Source organism: Fistularia commersonii, chromosome 28 (genome assembly GCF_037954325.1).
Source record: "Fistularia commersonii isolate RoL2024-O1a breed Wild chromosome 28, RoL_Fcom_v1.0, whole genome shotgun sequence".
NCBI classification, from domain to species: domain Eukaryota; kingdom Metazoa; phylum Chordata; class Actinopteri; order Syngnathiformes; family Fistulariidae; genus Fistularia; species Fistularia commersonii.
The window spans coordinates 10182679-10197532 of NC_141311.1; the positions used below are offsets into that span (position 1 = coordinate 10182679).

The 14854-nt window shown below is 48.9% G+C and overlaps 2 protein-coding genes across 2 annotated transcripts; one reads left to right on the top strand and one right to left on the bottom strand.

Annotated features, from left to right (window-relative positions):
• Positions 1–475: 475 nt before the first annotated feature.
• On the top strand, positions 476–6843 carry LOC147217546 (cytohesin-2-like). The gene is made up of 13 exons (XM_086176125.1): positions 476–588; positions 1718–1779; positions 1893–1930; positions 2704–2770; positions 3841–3959; positions 4042–4122; positions 4222–4334; positions 4505–4653; positions 4734–4845; positions 4930–5006; positions 5081–5152; positions 5468–5616; positions 6631–6843. Exons 1-13 carry the CDS (start codon positions 549–551, stop codon positions 6707–6709), a joined length of 1158 nt encoding a protein of 385 aa, XP_086032251.1. The 5' UTR covers positions 476–548; the 3' UTR covers positions 6710–6843.
• Positions 6844–7112: 269 nt separating this feature from the next.
• sack1fa (scaffolding CK1 anchoring protein Fa) lies at positions 7113–14784 on the bottom strand. Its single transcript, XM_086176124.1, has 5 exons — positions 14234–14784; positions 10378–10545; positions 9704–9825; positions 8398–9146; positions 7113–8129 (listed from the first exon to the last, which is right to left on the bottom strand). Exons 1-5 carry the CDS (start codon positions 14702–14704, stop codon positions 8080–8082), a joined length of 1560 nt encoding a protein of 519 aa, XP_086032250.1. The 5' UTR covers positions 14705–14784; the 3' UTR covers positions 7113–8079.
• Positions 14785–14854: the final 70 nt, after the last annotated feature.

A 14854-nucleotide genomic window follows, 5' to 3' on the forward strand; every position in this document is an offset into this window, starting at 1 on the left:
CAACCTCAGACAATGCAGCCCGCAATGAATCAGCAGACTTTTTGGATGGTGAGAGGAAGGCGGAGAACATGGAGAGTCCAAATGGAGGGAACCCAAGCAGCCGCTGGATCAGAACCTTTTCTTCTCAGAGGTGAGAACGGACCCACTGACAAACCCCTGCAAAGTACAGCGGCTACTCACAGAATACTTCTTCATCTCTTCAACCGTGCACGTTATTCTGGGTGAGTGTGTGAGGCCCCCAGCAGGTGGGGCTTCGTCCCCACCGTTGGAAGGACAGTGATTCAAACATTGTCACTCCCTGAACCCAAAAGTACCCCGAAGTGTTTCACATCGAACCCCAGGTACGCTTTAACCGATTGAACGTCATGATACCGCGATGTTTTATGTCGCTGTGGCTGATGACGTCATTCCTTCCGAAACACAGACAACCGATTGCGAGTGGGTGTTTTTTTCATTCTACGTCTGCAAACGTGCTCAGAGTCGAATGGCTGCTTCACGCCGCAGACTTCCTGTGCAGGCGCCAGTCGCCCCGCAGCCACCGACCGAACATGGCCATACGAAGGAAAGACAGCTTCCTCTGGGGAAAAAGTAAGAAAGTACTTTGACTTCAAATACTGTGTTCAAAGATAGGGTGAGTAGTACAAACTAACTGCCTTTACCCGCTCATCTCTTAATTTACTGCAGTGTAAGTACTTGTACTCTGGATGTAAGTTGGTGTAAAACCCTTGTGTCCGTCTGTCAAGAACCACAAGTTAAAAGGGATGTAGCAGGGAGGAGGAGGTAAGCAGCAATAGAAGAGTGATAATGATTAATTACCGACATAATGATCAAAGGTCTTGGTCCCGCCGCCTCCTTCTTGTTGAGCCTGATTCCAATGAAGAAATGCAAAGTTCCTATCTTACTTTTTGTTCTCTGTATGCAAGGGTTGTTTAAACACCACCGGCTTTGTGACAGCGAAGGAGCGGCGGTCATAAGACAAAAGAAAGAGTGGAGAGATAATGAGGAATTGGGGGTGGAAGGATGTCGGGGCAGGGAGCGAACCTTCGGATTTGATGGAAAGATACAAGAGAGTGGGAAAGATTTAAATGACATGGAGATAAGCCTTCCTGGAACAGACACCAGGAGGCCTAGGGGGTCATTGAAAGTATTTTGGACAGGAAGTTACCACAATATGAGCAAAGATGGATAAATGTCCTGGAATTTATCGTCTGAAACCCGTTCGGGAAGAGTCCGATTTCGAAGCAGCACATTGAGTCAAACACGGAGATAATCAATGTAAACGCCAGCTTCTGCTAGTGCTACGATACTTCACCACGGTACTACATCATGGTGCCACACCCCGGTACCACACAATGGAGCAGCACCATGTCACCACACTGCGATAACTCACTGTAGTACTACACCACGGTACCACACCACATTCCTATAGCATGACACTATGCACAACGCAATACCACACCATGTTGGTCCACTTTGGTACCACAACATAGTACCTCACTGCAGTGCCAAACCACAGTACTACACCACTGCATAACACTATGCTATCACACCATAGTGCTACACCATTGAACTATACCATGGGACTACACCACAATACCACACCAAAGTACAACACCATGGTACTTAGTCATGGTACCGTGTGTTTGCACGTCTGCATGTTTTGGGATCGATAAGGTCAAAGACCACCTCACGAAGGTGTTTTTGCTGCCCCCTGTAGGTCCAGTGAGCCTCCCTGCAGAAGATCCGTCCACCAAGTCAAAGCTGCTGGAGGACATTCAGGTAACAAGAGCGAGTACTTTTACTAAACACCGTATGTGACCCCGGAGACGGGCGTAGAATCACCTGCATAAAATACCCTGTTCTCTGTTTCCGGTCTCACTTGCGACATCCAGAGGCTGCAGGTCAGCGGCAGCTCCAGACCGGCGCTCAGGTGAGTGCGAGCTGATCGGCCTCTTCCTCTGTTTTATCTCTTTCCCGGCCAGTGTTGCAAGAACATTTCAGAGAACCTGGACTGGTCTGCTCCCGGGGAACAGGAAAGGACTTTGGCATATTTAGACCCTAGAACACTGAAGGAGATTTGAAGAGGAGGTGCAGAAATGAAGATCATAAAGGCGTTGACCTTTTTGTGAATGTGTTAAGTGTGTGTGTCTGCGCTCGCATGTGTGCGTGCACGAGTGCGTATACATGAGTGCCTATGTGTGTGTGCTTTTGTGTGTGTGTGTGCTGCAGGAGGGAGTTGATGATGTGGAGGTTTGAAAATGAAAATAAATCAATAGATTTCTTTTTCACCGAGATCCAGTTAACAGTATCTTGCACACACACACACACACAATCACACACACACACAATCATTTTTGTAGGCAAAGCTTTGTTAATTAACTCTTCTTCTATTTGAGTTTTTTCCTGTGAAGATGATGACGATAATGATGAGGAGGAAGAAGAATCGGTCCAAATGGTCCAAAGACTGATGGATGTTGTTTAATACAAATAACATTTACATATTTATCTTTATATCTATATATGTCTAATAAGTTATACTAGATTTGTATACTATTTGTATACTTTGATAATGCATACTACATTAAATTCGGACATGTTTGTTGGTTGATTTTACTGCGGAAACAAAACAGCAGATCAGGATCAAACCGCAATTTTCCGCGACATGATAAAACTTATAATTTTGATTTATTTTGTTTGTTGCAGTAAAGCTGAGCAGAGGAGCAGAAGGTTCTTCAGCGGGAAGAAAAAGTTCAACATGAAGCCTCTGGCGGTGAGCGCTCGTCTGTTCTGTTCTTCACACACACTTTCCAGTGAAGTTTTGGTTTTTACTCCCAGGTATTCCCACTTTACTGAACTTTTATCGTCCTAGATTAATGCAGGTTTTCCCAGGCCATTATTGGAATAAATACTGGTAGCAATACTGACCCTTTTTTTTTTTTTTTTTTTTTTTACAAATATATTCGGTCCTCGAGTGTGACTTCACCCACACCATTGTCATTATCATTATCATCAGATGAGGTGCGAAGTTAGGGAGGTGGAGGTCCGGGGTGCAGGGGCTTCACTCAGACGCCGCCTGGAACTCGAGCAAACTTAAGTGAAAGGCAAGAGCAGATGCTGTGGGCGGAAACCACATCCTGTTCCCTGAAACGGAGAAAAATGTAACCCTCTGTCTGTCTTCGGTCACTTCCTCCTCATGTATGTGGTGTGTGTGCGCACGTGTGTGTGTGTGTGTGGGGGGGGGGGGGGGTTCTTCAACATGTCGGAACCATGACAAAGTAACCTTCAGATCCAATTTAGGTTGGGTTCAACCTGGATGGTTCATCTGTCAGTCATCCAACCATCACCCTCTCAGTCAAACCTTTGGTATAAATATGAATATGAAATCATTTTCAACTAAATAGAATTTAGTTGAATGTAGGTGTAAAAACCCTCTTTGTTTTTTCTTATGACGATTGTTCTTCTTTCACTCTTTCCTTCACACCTACGGTCAACTTAGAGCCTTCAATGAATCTACCGACCGATTTTGGACTTTGGGAAGAAGACGGGGAACCTGTAGAGAACCCAGGCAGGAGAAGACAAAGAGAGAACTGAGGGCCAGAATGGGCGAGCCCCTTCAAACCCTCAGTCGTGGGACCCCAAGTGTTTACACTTCTGGGCGGGTCAAGGAGTCACATGGTTCTCGCAACATGAATACCTGAAACCCCCTCAGACAGGCATCGACTAAGACTCGGGTTGAATGAGTTTGGTTGAAATGATGAGTTTTAGCAGCGGAACCTGGATGAACCTTCAGACTCTCCAGATGGATCTGACCTTTCCTCTGCCACCCCCCATGTGCTGCAGGGTATTCACTACCTGGTGGAAAACGGGCTACTGGAATGGCAAGCGGAGTCGGTGGCCAGGTTCCTGTACAGAGAGGAGGGACTGGATAAGATGGCCATCGGCAACTTCCTGGGAGAACGGTAAAGCCGGTTCTTCCGGTTCCTCAAAAGAGTTCCTGATAGGAGCACAACATGAGCAAAAGCTTCCTTCTTGTGCACACAGGGGGGAAATGCACGTGGAGACCCTGAAGGCCTTCGTGGATCTGCACGAGTTCTCCGACCTGAATCTGGTGCAGGCTCTCAGGTGTGCGTCTCGTCGTACTCGTCACCCCCGGCAGAGTTTCTCCTCGGTTCCGGTTCTCGTTATGACAAACAACGAAATCTCCCTCCCGGCTCTCGGTAGGCAGTTCCTGTGGAGCTTCCGTCTCCCGGGCGAAGCCCAAAAGATTGACAGGATGATGGAGGCTTTCGCGACCCGCTACTGCAACTGTAATCCAGGGATTTTCCAATCCACAGGTACGAGTTCCATTGAGACTTGTGCGTCCGTTCCGGGTTTTTCCTCCGCGGGAACTTTCCTCTTTTTCACGTAAAACCAAACACTAGTCTGAAATCGGGAAAAACTCCGGTCCTGCGTCGGCCATCTTTGTTTATGTCCCGCGAGTGAACACCCGGCCGCTTCCTACCAGACACCTGCTACATCCTGTCGTTCGCCATCATCATGCTGAACACCAGCCTCCACAACCCCAACGTGAGGGACAAGACCAGCCTGCAGCTCTTCCTGTCCATGAACCGGGGCATCAACAACGGCCAGGACTTGCCCGTCGAGCTGCTCGCGGTAACACGAACGCTCACAAACACGCACATTTTAAAGCTCCGAAAGACGGAAGACGACTACCGACCCTATCCCGTTTGCAGAAACTCTACGCCAGCATCCGCAGCGAACCTTTCAAGATCCCCGAGGACGACGGCGGAGACCTCACGCTGACCTTCTTCAACCCGGACAGGGAGGGTTGGCTCCTGAAGATGGGTGAGCGAAGATTCTGTAGCCGGCGTTCGGGGAGGGGGACGGTGGGGTCAACGGGAGGTCACGGCTCTGTGTTATCTGCCCAAGGTGGCCGGGTCAAAACCTGGAAGAGACGCTGGTTCATCTTAACCGACAGCTGCCTGTACTACTTTAAGTACACAACGGTGAGCAGACACCGCCGCCGGCACAGTCATGGGCGAAACAAGAACCTGCTTTACAGTTCTGTTTCCTCCCCCAGGACAAAGACCCCATCGGCATCATTCCTCTGGAGAACCTGTGCATCAGGAGAACGCAGCACTCAAACAAACCGGTAGAATGGGGGTCCATCATGTCGGGGTTTAGTTATCTTTTAAATCATTGACTGACAGCTGATCCGACGAGTCCCATGATGAAGTTGGAAGTTCGGTTGTGTCCAGGAGTCACATGGTTCCTCGGGACGTAAACACCTGAGAGCCCCTTGGTTGGTCAGAAACCTGGAAAACAACTGATGTGAAATACCGCGGACAGTTCACGTTTTACAAAACTTCCTCTTTCCAAATGACCGTCTCTCACCGTGCACGGAGAACACGTACAAGCAGACTCGTGATTTTTCACGATTGACTCGTTTGGTTTTTTTTTTCAACAGCACTGCCTGGAGTTATTTAACACGACGGGGCAAAAAATCAAAGCCTGCAAAACGGAGGGCAGAAGTGGAGTGGTGAAGGGCAAACACCAGAGCTACAGCCTCAGCGCCGCCACCGAGGAGGAGCAGGATGAGTGGATGAAGGCCATCAGGTGAGATGTTGTGAGGACCCTCAGCGTTGGAACGTGTGAAATCACAACCAGAACCGCAGAAAAGCGATATTTGACCTTGGAAAGCAGGCCGGCTGACCTTCAGGGGTCACTGAAACACTACCAACCGCAGTTTCAAACGCTTTTCAGTTGCGATAGTCGATGCACAGCAAACAGCTGGAATTTATCTGAAGGGCTATTCATGCTAAAGCGGTTATACAATCAGCCTTACATGTTATTATCATTGTAACAAGTGTGGAGGTGATAAAAATGCTTAGAATTAGGAGGTAAAGTCAGATTCATCCGGTTTGGTCCACATTTTGTGACTTTATATTATCTACAGCTCTGTCAAAACCAGGAAAAGTGCAACAGATGCAAAGTTCTCATGAAGCCTCTGTGCTTTTTCATCTAAAATACTTTATTCCTGAGGAACTGAAAGTCCACAGAAATAAGTGAGTGACGAAGTGTGTTGCTTGTGTTCCTCCATGCACGCCTCCGTTAGACCCCACTGTCATTACGACCACATGATTAACCGTCAATATTGATCTTATTGATCAGCTGCAATTATACAGCTGATCAGCATGTGTGTGTGTGTCACTGAGATGACAACGCTCCTTCAAAACAGCGCATAGTGTCTGCAGCAAAACTTAAAATACCAGAAATGTTGGACGACTGAAAGCCCGTAACTATGGATACGGTAAGTGTAAGAGCCGTGTACTGTATATGCACAGATGTCTCTGTGTATATTTGTTTCGAATTCTACGAACGCGATGGGTTCATCGATCGGATGTCGCAGAGTCTCGAGACCTTCGAGTTGTTGTTTTCTCCCACCTCTTGAGGAGGCGCTGTCATGTTACCACGGCAACCAAAGCACTCGCGCCCACCTTGGAGAATTTTTTCCAATTCAAACCCTGGACCGTTTTGCTCTAAGAAGAGATTTCTACTTCAGAATACAGATACGCAGGCCCGCTTGGAGATCAAATATTACAAATGTATAATTAAAAGTACTTTCCGCAGGACGAGCATCAGCAGGAACCCCTTCTACGACATGGTGTCCCAGCGGAGGAAGAGGCTCACCCAGAACGGCGGCCCATAAGAGGCCTGGGTCGGGGGGCTCAGTGCAATATCACCCTTTTTTTTTCTTATTTTTTAATCGCTTCACTGCTGTTAAGACTTTATTTATTAACAATATGTTATCAAGCTACGTTTTTGTAACCTGTACTGTGAAGTGAATTTATTTAAACATGTCTTCTCTCTCCAGCAGAGGGCGCCACTGGTGTTATCATGCCCCCGGTAGCGTTCAAATACCAGTTTTACGCAGAGTACTTGAATAATGGTGTTGATTTTACTTGGGGAGAAATGTAGAAATACTGTAAATAAAAACAATAAACTCAAAACCCAGGCGTGTGTTTGAGTCACTGTTCCGGTGTCAAAGTTGCGCAACGCTGGAACGTGCATGTGAAATCAAACAGTCACGCGGTGCAGCCGCGAACCGACGGGCTTCATTGTTTGCCAGAGATCGGCTGATGGATGGAGATCCTGCTTCTCAGACGGATGTTTCCGGGAGAAGTCCAAAAAAAAAAAAAAAAAAAAAAAGAAAAAATTGGTGATTTTACAAAGATAGAAAAATACAAATTTCAGACCGTCAGGAAGAAAAAAAAAAAAAACGGTCTGTAGGTTCATTGGAGACTGCAGATCGTCCGTCCGGAGTGCATGAGAGTGAAGTATTTGGACGATTGACATGATCCTTCCGAACTCCCGCCAAGTCGAGACAGAAGGCCATCTACAGGAAGCTCGGATCTTCCAGAGAATTCCTCATTTGGACTGTTGGGTGTCTGTAGATGGTTCCCAAAGCGTGTGGTCCAGACCTGCACCGCTTGTAAAGTGGCACAAGATAGTTGTGTTGTGATTTGGAGCCGTGTCAATAAAATCTGACCTGACTTGATTGTTTTATTGCAGAATTCAGGTCATCGTCCTGATTATTGACCTAAGGTGGTTTTTCACGCATCCACATGTTAATCCGCCAGATGGAACGGTTAAAAAAACAACCCAATACAAAATTAAACGTCCAGCATGAAGAGACACGCTGTGGTTCGGTCTTGTGTACACACACACAAACACACACACACACACACACACCTCTTCTGTTACCTAGAAAGCTCCTTGGTAACCTGGCACTCGGGGGGGCCGCCTCCGCCCGATCACTTTTCCTCTCTCCATAGCAACGACCGTCACTAGGAGGCGTGATGTAACCCAACCTTAGCCCCCTCCCCATGAGAGAACACACACACACACACACACCATCATCCGACGGAGCGTCACTCCATCACATCCAGGCAAAACAAAAACAGGAGAATCATTTGAAGTGAAACTTGAAACAGTGTTGTCGCTTCCTCCTCCTCCTCTTCCGTGTCCTTCCTCTGGTTTTCGAGCACCTGGATGAGCCGAAGCCACTCTCAGTCCGTTTTAGGACTGGATGCAGTTCTTCTTCTGGCTTCTACGTCTGCTTTTATGCCCTGATGAGATAAAAAAAGAGATGGATTGCTTGAAATTAACCCTCATATCATGTTAAGGGTCAATTTGACCCATTGGGTCAATGGGTGAAATGGGTCAAATAGACCCTTAACATAGTAAGAGGGTTAAAGGTTCCTTGGTTTTACAGGGAAGTAGAAGTTATTGTTTTTTTATTTTTACATGTTTATTAGGTGAATAGATGATTCCGGGGATCTGATTGGTATCCGGATCAAAAACTAAATGCTTCAGTATCAGTCAGTGGCTGCCTACCATCCTGGTCTCCTGTGTTGATGGTCTGCAGGGACACGCTCCTCTGGCTCAGCTTGGAGAGCTTCCTGGACTTGGACTTCAGCAGACCCGGTTTCTCCGCGACCTCGAAGGAGTCCTCGGCCTCGGCGCCGCTCTGGTTCGCTTTGGAGGACGGCGGCGGCGGCGTCTGCGGTCCGACCGGGCCTTCCTGGATCGTCTCTGCGCTCTGATTGGCTCCTTTGCCTCGCAAGAGGATCCGGAAAGAGCTGAGCTGCTTCCTCCCGCTCGCCGGCTGGTTCTTCCTCGTACTTCCCGTCCCGTCCTTGTCCTCCGCAACCACCGGGGAGCTGGGACTCCGAGGGTAGACGCGCTCCCCAAATTTGTCCCGGTAGCTGTCAACCGGTTCATTCTGCCGAGTGACGGTGGAAAGGTCCTGGAGGGAACTGGTCAGCCTCACGTTGTTTCCAAAAACAAGGGAATACTTGGGATTGTGGTACTTGTGAGCGGGAACCTTCAGGTCGCTCTCCTGCAGGTCCGCGACCGACACCTGGAAGCGGGACCTGGAGACGGGCGGAGGGCGGACGCGCTCCACGCTGGGCTTTCTGACGAGCAAAGGGAGGGGCGGCTTGGTGACGTTGAGCTCCCGGTACAGGTCGACTTCTTCGGACGCGGCGTAAAGCTCCCGGAAGTCGTTGTCGAAGAAGTGGACCACCTGACCCGACATGACGGCGACGGTGCTCCGGTCCATCCGGGAGCAGGTCCAGGTGAAGCTGCGTAAGGCGAGAAGACTCAGAACGGATTCTGCGAGGTCAACTAAAAGGATTAATTTTCAGAGCTTTATTTACATAATTATCACCTTCACCTGATCACAAGACCCGCACACAAGAGTTTAGGACCCAAACGTTCTGATTTGACTTTGGATGATATTCCTGAACATAAAATATGCTGTAAATTATCAGCTTGTTCCGCGTTTTCTGACACCCAAGCTCTTGCACTGTAATAGCAAGCTGATATTTAAGGTTCTATAACTTTTTGCTGTTGATGAAAATATTGTTTATTTCAATCATGTGTTGTATTTTATTGCAAAAAGTCAATTTTTTTTGCAAGTACATTGCTCTGTACTGCCAGCGCTTGTATTATATGAAAAAAATCCTTCGGGATTCCCCATGTCCATAAATCTGGCCCACAGACGGTTTAGTTTTTTTTTTTTCAATTGTTGCTGTTTTGATTCTTAAAACTTTGACGTAAGGTATTTGAACGTGCGCGGATGTGCGCACGGAGGAGAACCTGTTGAGAAAATGGACGGCCTTAAAGCCGACGTCCTCACCTGTAAGTCCCAAACAGAACTTTTTCTCCATCCACCAGCATGTACCTGGAGGTGAGGGAACCCGGCAGTTTACCGAAGGACAGGGACAGACCCGCTCCCCCCAGCGCTCGTACACGCAGGTTCTGAGGAGAAAAAACACACACCTCAGCCGGCGGGGCGTCACGCATCACATCCCGAGAAAACCAGCGGTGTTTACCAAAGGGGACGGGAGTGGAGGCCGAAAGACGCGTCAAGTTACACTCTTTTCAGTCCCTCTCGGGTTCTCGGGGGGCGTCATTTGTTAGAGTAACAGAACACGCCGCTCTCAAAAGCCCTTATTCACGGGGATAGCTGCACACACACACACACACACACACACACACTCACACACACAGTGTCCTCTGAGGGTTGAAATGCTCAGTAAACTGATTTTATCCATCCGGTTCGACCTGCTGCCTCCGGCCAATGGCATAAGGATTTCTCAGATGAATACGCAACACACCTACATTCAGAAACAAAATATAAAGAAAACAACCGACAAGTCCGGGCCGCTTTTATTTAGAAAAGGTGTAAAACTGTGTAAACACACGGGGAGGTTGGTGGAACACCCTCGTGTTCCACCTGTAGAGCAAACGTAGGAACACGCCAACGCGTTCCAGAGAGACGCCCGCCGACTTCCCCCCGACCGAGCTCACCCGCAGATGCGTGCCGTTGACCTGCAGCCGAGCGCACATGTCCAGGAAGTGGGGTACGCCCTTGACCTCCAGCACGGCGTAGACCGCCACGCCGCGCCGGCAGGAAGCATCCAGCAGGTCCTGGAGGATCTGCAGGTCCGTCAGGAGATCCATGACGACGGCCACCACCTGGGAAGGAAGGAGGTGGTCGGTTTAGAGATGGCGACGAGAGCAGGGACGAAAAGGACACAGAGAAGTCAGGATTTGGGAAATAAACATCTTAATGATGATCGAGGTTCTACGGAAACCTTGCATGTGTGTGTGTGTGTGAGGGGGGGGCAGGCAGGGTCACACTGAGGTTCTGATTCAGAAACCCGAATTACAGCTTCCCTGTCCGACGTCTCAGATTGGATGGCAACTAACAATCTCAAGCTCAACCCAGACAAGACTGAACTGCTCTTTCTCGCGGGGAAACTTTGTCCACATAGAGACCTGGCCAGAGCCGACGACAACACAGGGCCGACCACAACTGTGAGAAACCTGGGTGTGGTCCTGGGGAACCAACTGTCGTTCTCAGCGAACGTCGCAGCTGTCGCACGTTCCTGCAGATTCCTCCTTCGCAACATCAGGAAGAGTTGCAGATCCCTAACAGGGGATCGATGAAGATACTCATCCAAGCTCTTGTCATCTCTTGTCCGGACTACAACTCCCTCCTTGCCGGTAACCACCAGCGGCAGCCCGCCTGGTGTTCAACCATCCCAAATTCTCCCACATAAATCCCTTTCTTATGTCCCTTCAATGGCTCCCGGTAGACCCTGGTGCTCGCCTACCGGGCAGTGAATGGGACAGCCCCGTCTTATCTCCAGGATATGGTCGAGCCACATGTCCCTACCCGTCCTCTCCGATCTGCCACCTCTCGGCGACCGTCCGCCCCGTCACTCCGAGCCCCTGGCCGCCGATCGAACCGGTCTCGGCTCTTCTCGGTCTCGGCTCCTCAGCGGTGGAACGAACTCCCGGAAAAGGTCAGAACTTTTCTTGGGTCGCCGCCCATCTTCCGCTTACAGCGGAAAACGTACCTCTTCACCAAGCACTACCCCGCTATTAACCCCCCCCCAAAAAATGAATGTATGTATGTATATGGTTTTGAGATGACTATTTGGCAGAGTGGTGACTTCTGAATAACGACTACTGGTACTTTGGATCTTAGGTTTATGAATTGCAATTTTTGTAAGTTGCTATGGATAAAAGCGTCTGCTAAATGACTGTAATGAAAATGTAATGTAATGTAATTCTAATGGAGATTCAAGGTTCTCCGTCTTCCTCCCGCGAGCCCCTCCACACCCCATGAGCGGGATTAGGGGGCAGATTATGACTTCAATGAATACATTCATTCATAGAAGTTGCATCACTTTTCAGTCATTCTAAATATTCTGTTCTGTTTGAACTTGTGTGTGTGTGTATGTGTGTGTGTGTGTGTCACACTGCTTTCAAAGTTCACAAACGAATAAATTATTGTTATATTCTTCACCAGGGTTAAAACATTATGAAAAGAAACAATTTGATGGGAGACGCGATATGATCTAAGCCTGCCGGTTTCCATGACGACAGCTCGCTGGTTGCGACAATGGTATATGACAGTGGAATTCTGCTGTCAATCATCCTGTTTGGATCTCTTCCTGCGGTTGCAGCTGTAAAAGTGAACTGCCAATTATCTGTACGTCACTCTGGCGTGAAGTTGAAACTCTGACCTTTGAGTTTACGACACCCTGCGGAGAACCCTTTCGGCAAAGAAACCTTCCAGTTCTCAGTTTGGAACTGATCCATGAAACTGGTTCTGGCGGCGGATGAGACAGCGTGAGGTTCCAACACAGATCTTCTTCCCCCCCGGCTGGGTTCTAGCTCCATGTTGGTTCTCACATGGTTCATTATTGGGTTCACAAAATGTAAACAAAGATCGAAAACAAAGAAAAGCCTTAAAAGGGTCATCAAGTCCCCCCCAAACAATGATCTTCGCCTTCAGAACAGCCTCGAAAACCTCCAAACCTCCGCACGGTCCTCGCTGGGGAGCAGATGAGGTACGGAGGGGTGAACAAGTCCTGATGTGAAGCTGACATTTACGGCAGCTGTGACTAAGCTTGTTTAAACTCGACGCTCCCACCTTCTGCTCGCCGAGTTAACCCCTTCCTGACGGGAGGATTCCGGTTCATTCATTCGTTCGGTGCGTGTTCACGTTTGCGCGTTCCACGGCAAGATGGATATTCACATAGAAGACATGGATTTAGACCATCTTCTGATGTGACAGCTTCACCCTCACCATGGTGATAGTCGAACGAAAAACAACCAGAGCCCAACCCTCCAATCCAAACACTTCCCTTTAAGCATTTGTAAACGTCGTGTTTGTTCTTTCTTATTACATAGCCTTGAATCCAGGTCAAATTTGAAATGTTTTTTTTTTTCTTGCAGGAGATTTTGATTGACAATTGCATCATGGAGATCTCCCAAGCAGGAGAACATGGAGATTAAAATAAAACAGGATGACATGGAGATAAAACATGGGGAGATTACAGAAGGTCACCTCGACAGAACCTCGAAGCTGACTTGCTCAGGGATTGTCGGTTTGAGTCTCCTTCCTGCTGACGACGAGAAGACGGCAGAGGAAACCGTGGACGGGGTTCGTACACTTTTGATGTAACACTTCTGTTTTATCAGGTGTGGCGTGAAAAGAGTTGCCACGACGACACGGTCTTCTAAAATCTCACCGGCGACGTCTTGTGAAAACAGCAGCCTGAAATTAACTTTTTGTGTTCTAGTGTCCCCGCCCTACAACATGGTCTTAGCATTACATCACTGGAAAGACCGAATCAACAACCAGTAGATGAGCTCCAACAAAAAGCCAGGCAGACGAACCGGAGCAGCATTGGCGGCAAAGACGCTATTTGTTTGCGGTAAGGATGAACGGGAACTCGATCAGTATCCAGAAAGAGGAGCGGATGGTGGAGCGATGGGCTGAACAGCCCGGCTTGGACGATGTCAACTCACCAATGTATCCCAACAAACTGGAGTTGAAAAACCTGTAATAATAATTGTAATAATACATTTTATTTAAAGCTCCTTATTGATGTTGAGTGACCTCTCTTTTTTTTTATTTTCATTTTTTTGTTAAATCTTATATATTTATAGATCTGCTCGAGGCTGCAATGCTACCCCTTGTGCCTGCCAATTGCCCCTTGCGGACAAATAAAGAGATTCTCTGATTCTGATTATGGACCGAAATAGCAGAGGCTCTGCAAATACCCGGTGAAAACACTGCATGGTGGCAAAAATATGTCGAAAATATCTTTTCAAAATCTTTGCAAAGTCTTTAGATGTGAGACTAACTATTTTTGGTCTCACCCTTGTAAGACTATGTTAAGACTCAGAGCCCCTGGCTGCTGTAGAACCGCTCACGGCTCCCGAACTCCCGAACTCCCGAAAACAGAATATACCTCTTCACCAAGCATGACCCTACTAATTGCACTTAGCCCAAAAACTCACCCAAAAAAAAAAAAAATGTATATGGTTCTGAGACGGCTATTTGCTTGAGCGGGCACTTCTGACTTCTGGTACTTCGGATATTCGGTGACTGGATTGCACTTCCTGTAAGTCGCTTTGGTTAAAAGCGTCTTCCAAATGACTGTCAGGCAATGTAAAGACTACGCTAAGACTTAAGGCTCTAAAAAAACCAAGTCTTAAGATGCGAGCTGGCGTGAGTCGACAATGTTTTCGAAATCTCTCGTCTTAAGGTGTGTATCAACCGCCCCGAAAGCGTTTCCCTACCAGGACGATAAGTGAGGTGAAGGGAAGTGGCAGATCGACCGATCGGTCTCATCAGACTGACCTTCTGGGCCTCCTGGATCAGCCTCCTCACCACCTGCTTGATGTGCGGCCCGGGCTCTTTGGGCGGGTGGGAGTGCACGGTGACCCGGGTCACCCCCCGGTACTGGCCGCCGCTTCCGGTCCAGCCGATGTCCAGGGGCGGGACCTCGGTGTCGGACTTCTGGGGCCAGTAAGTGGAGTGGACCCCGGAGTCGGCGCTCGGGGGCTCCTCGGACCCCCCGAGCGCCGACTCACAGCTCCCGTCGGCGTCGTACACGTGGAAAGTTTCCCGCATGACCGCCACTTCCCGCGCACAGAGGAAATCTTTGGCGTGATCTTCGCGGAGGCGTTCGTGGAAGGCGTCGTGTCCGTGGCGCAGCAGCTGCTCCAGCGCCGCCCGCTGCTCCTCGCTGTAGTAAAACTCCGGCCGGCTCTCCGGGATCTTCTCGTTGACGTGCTCGTCGTCCATGCACTGCAGCTGGGAGTCCGCCATGGCAGCCGCCGCCGTGACACCCCACCCCTCCCCACGCCGCGCACTCGCACTCCGCGGGAGCTCAGGTGTGTGTCAGGTAGAAGCCGGTCGTGGGTGTGTCGGTGTGTGTGGAGGTGTGTGTAGGTGGGTGGAACTTCAAGTCCAATCGCT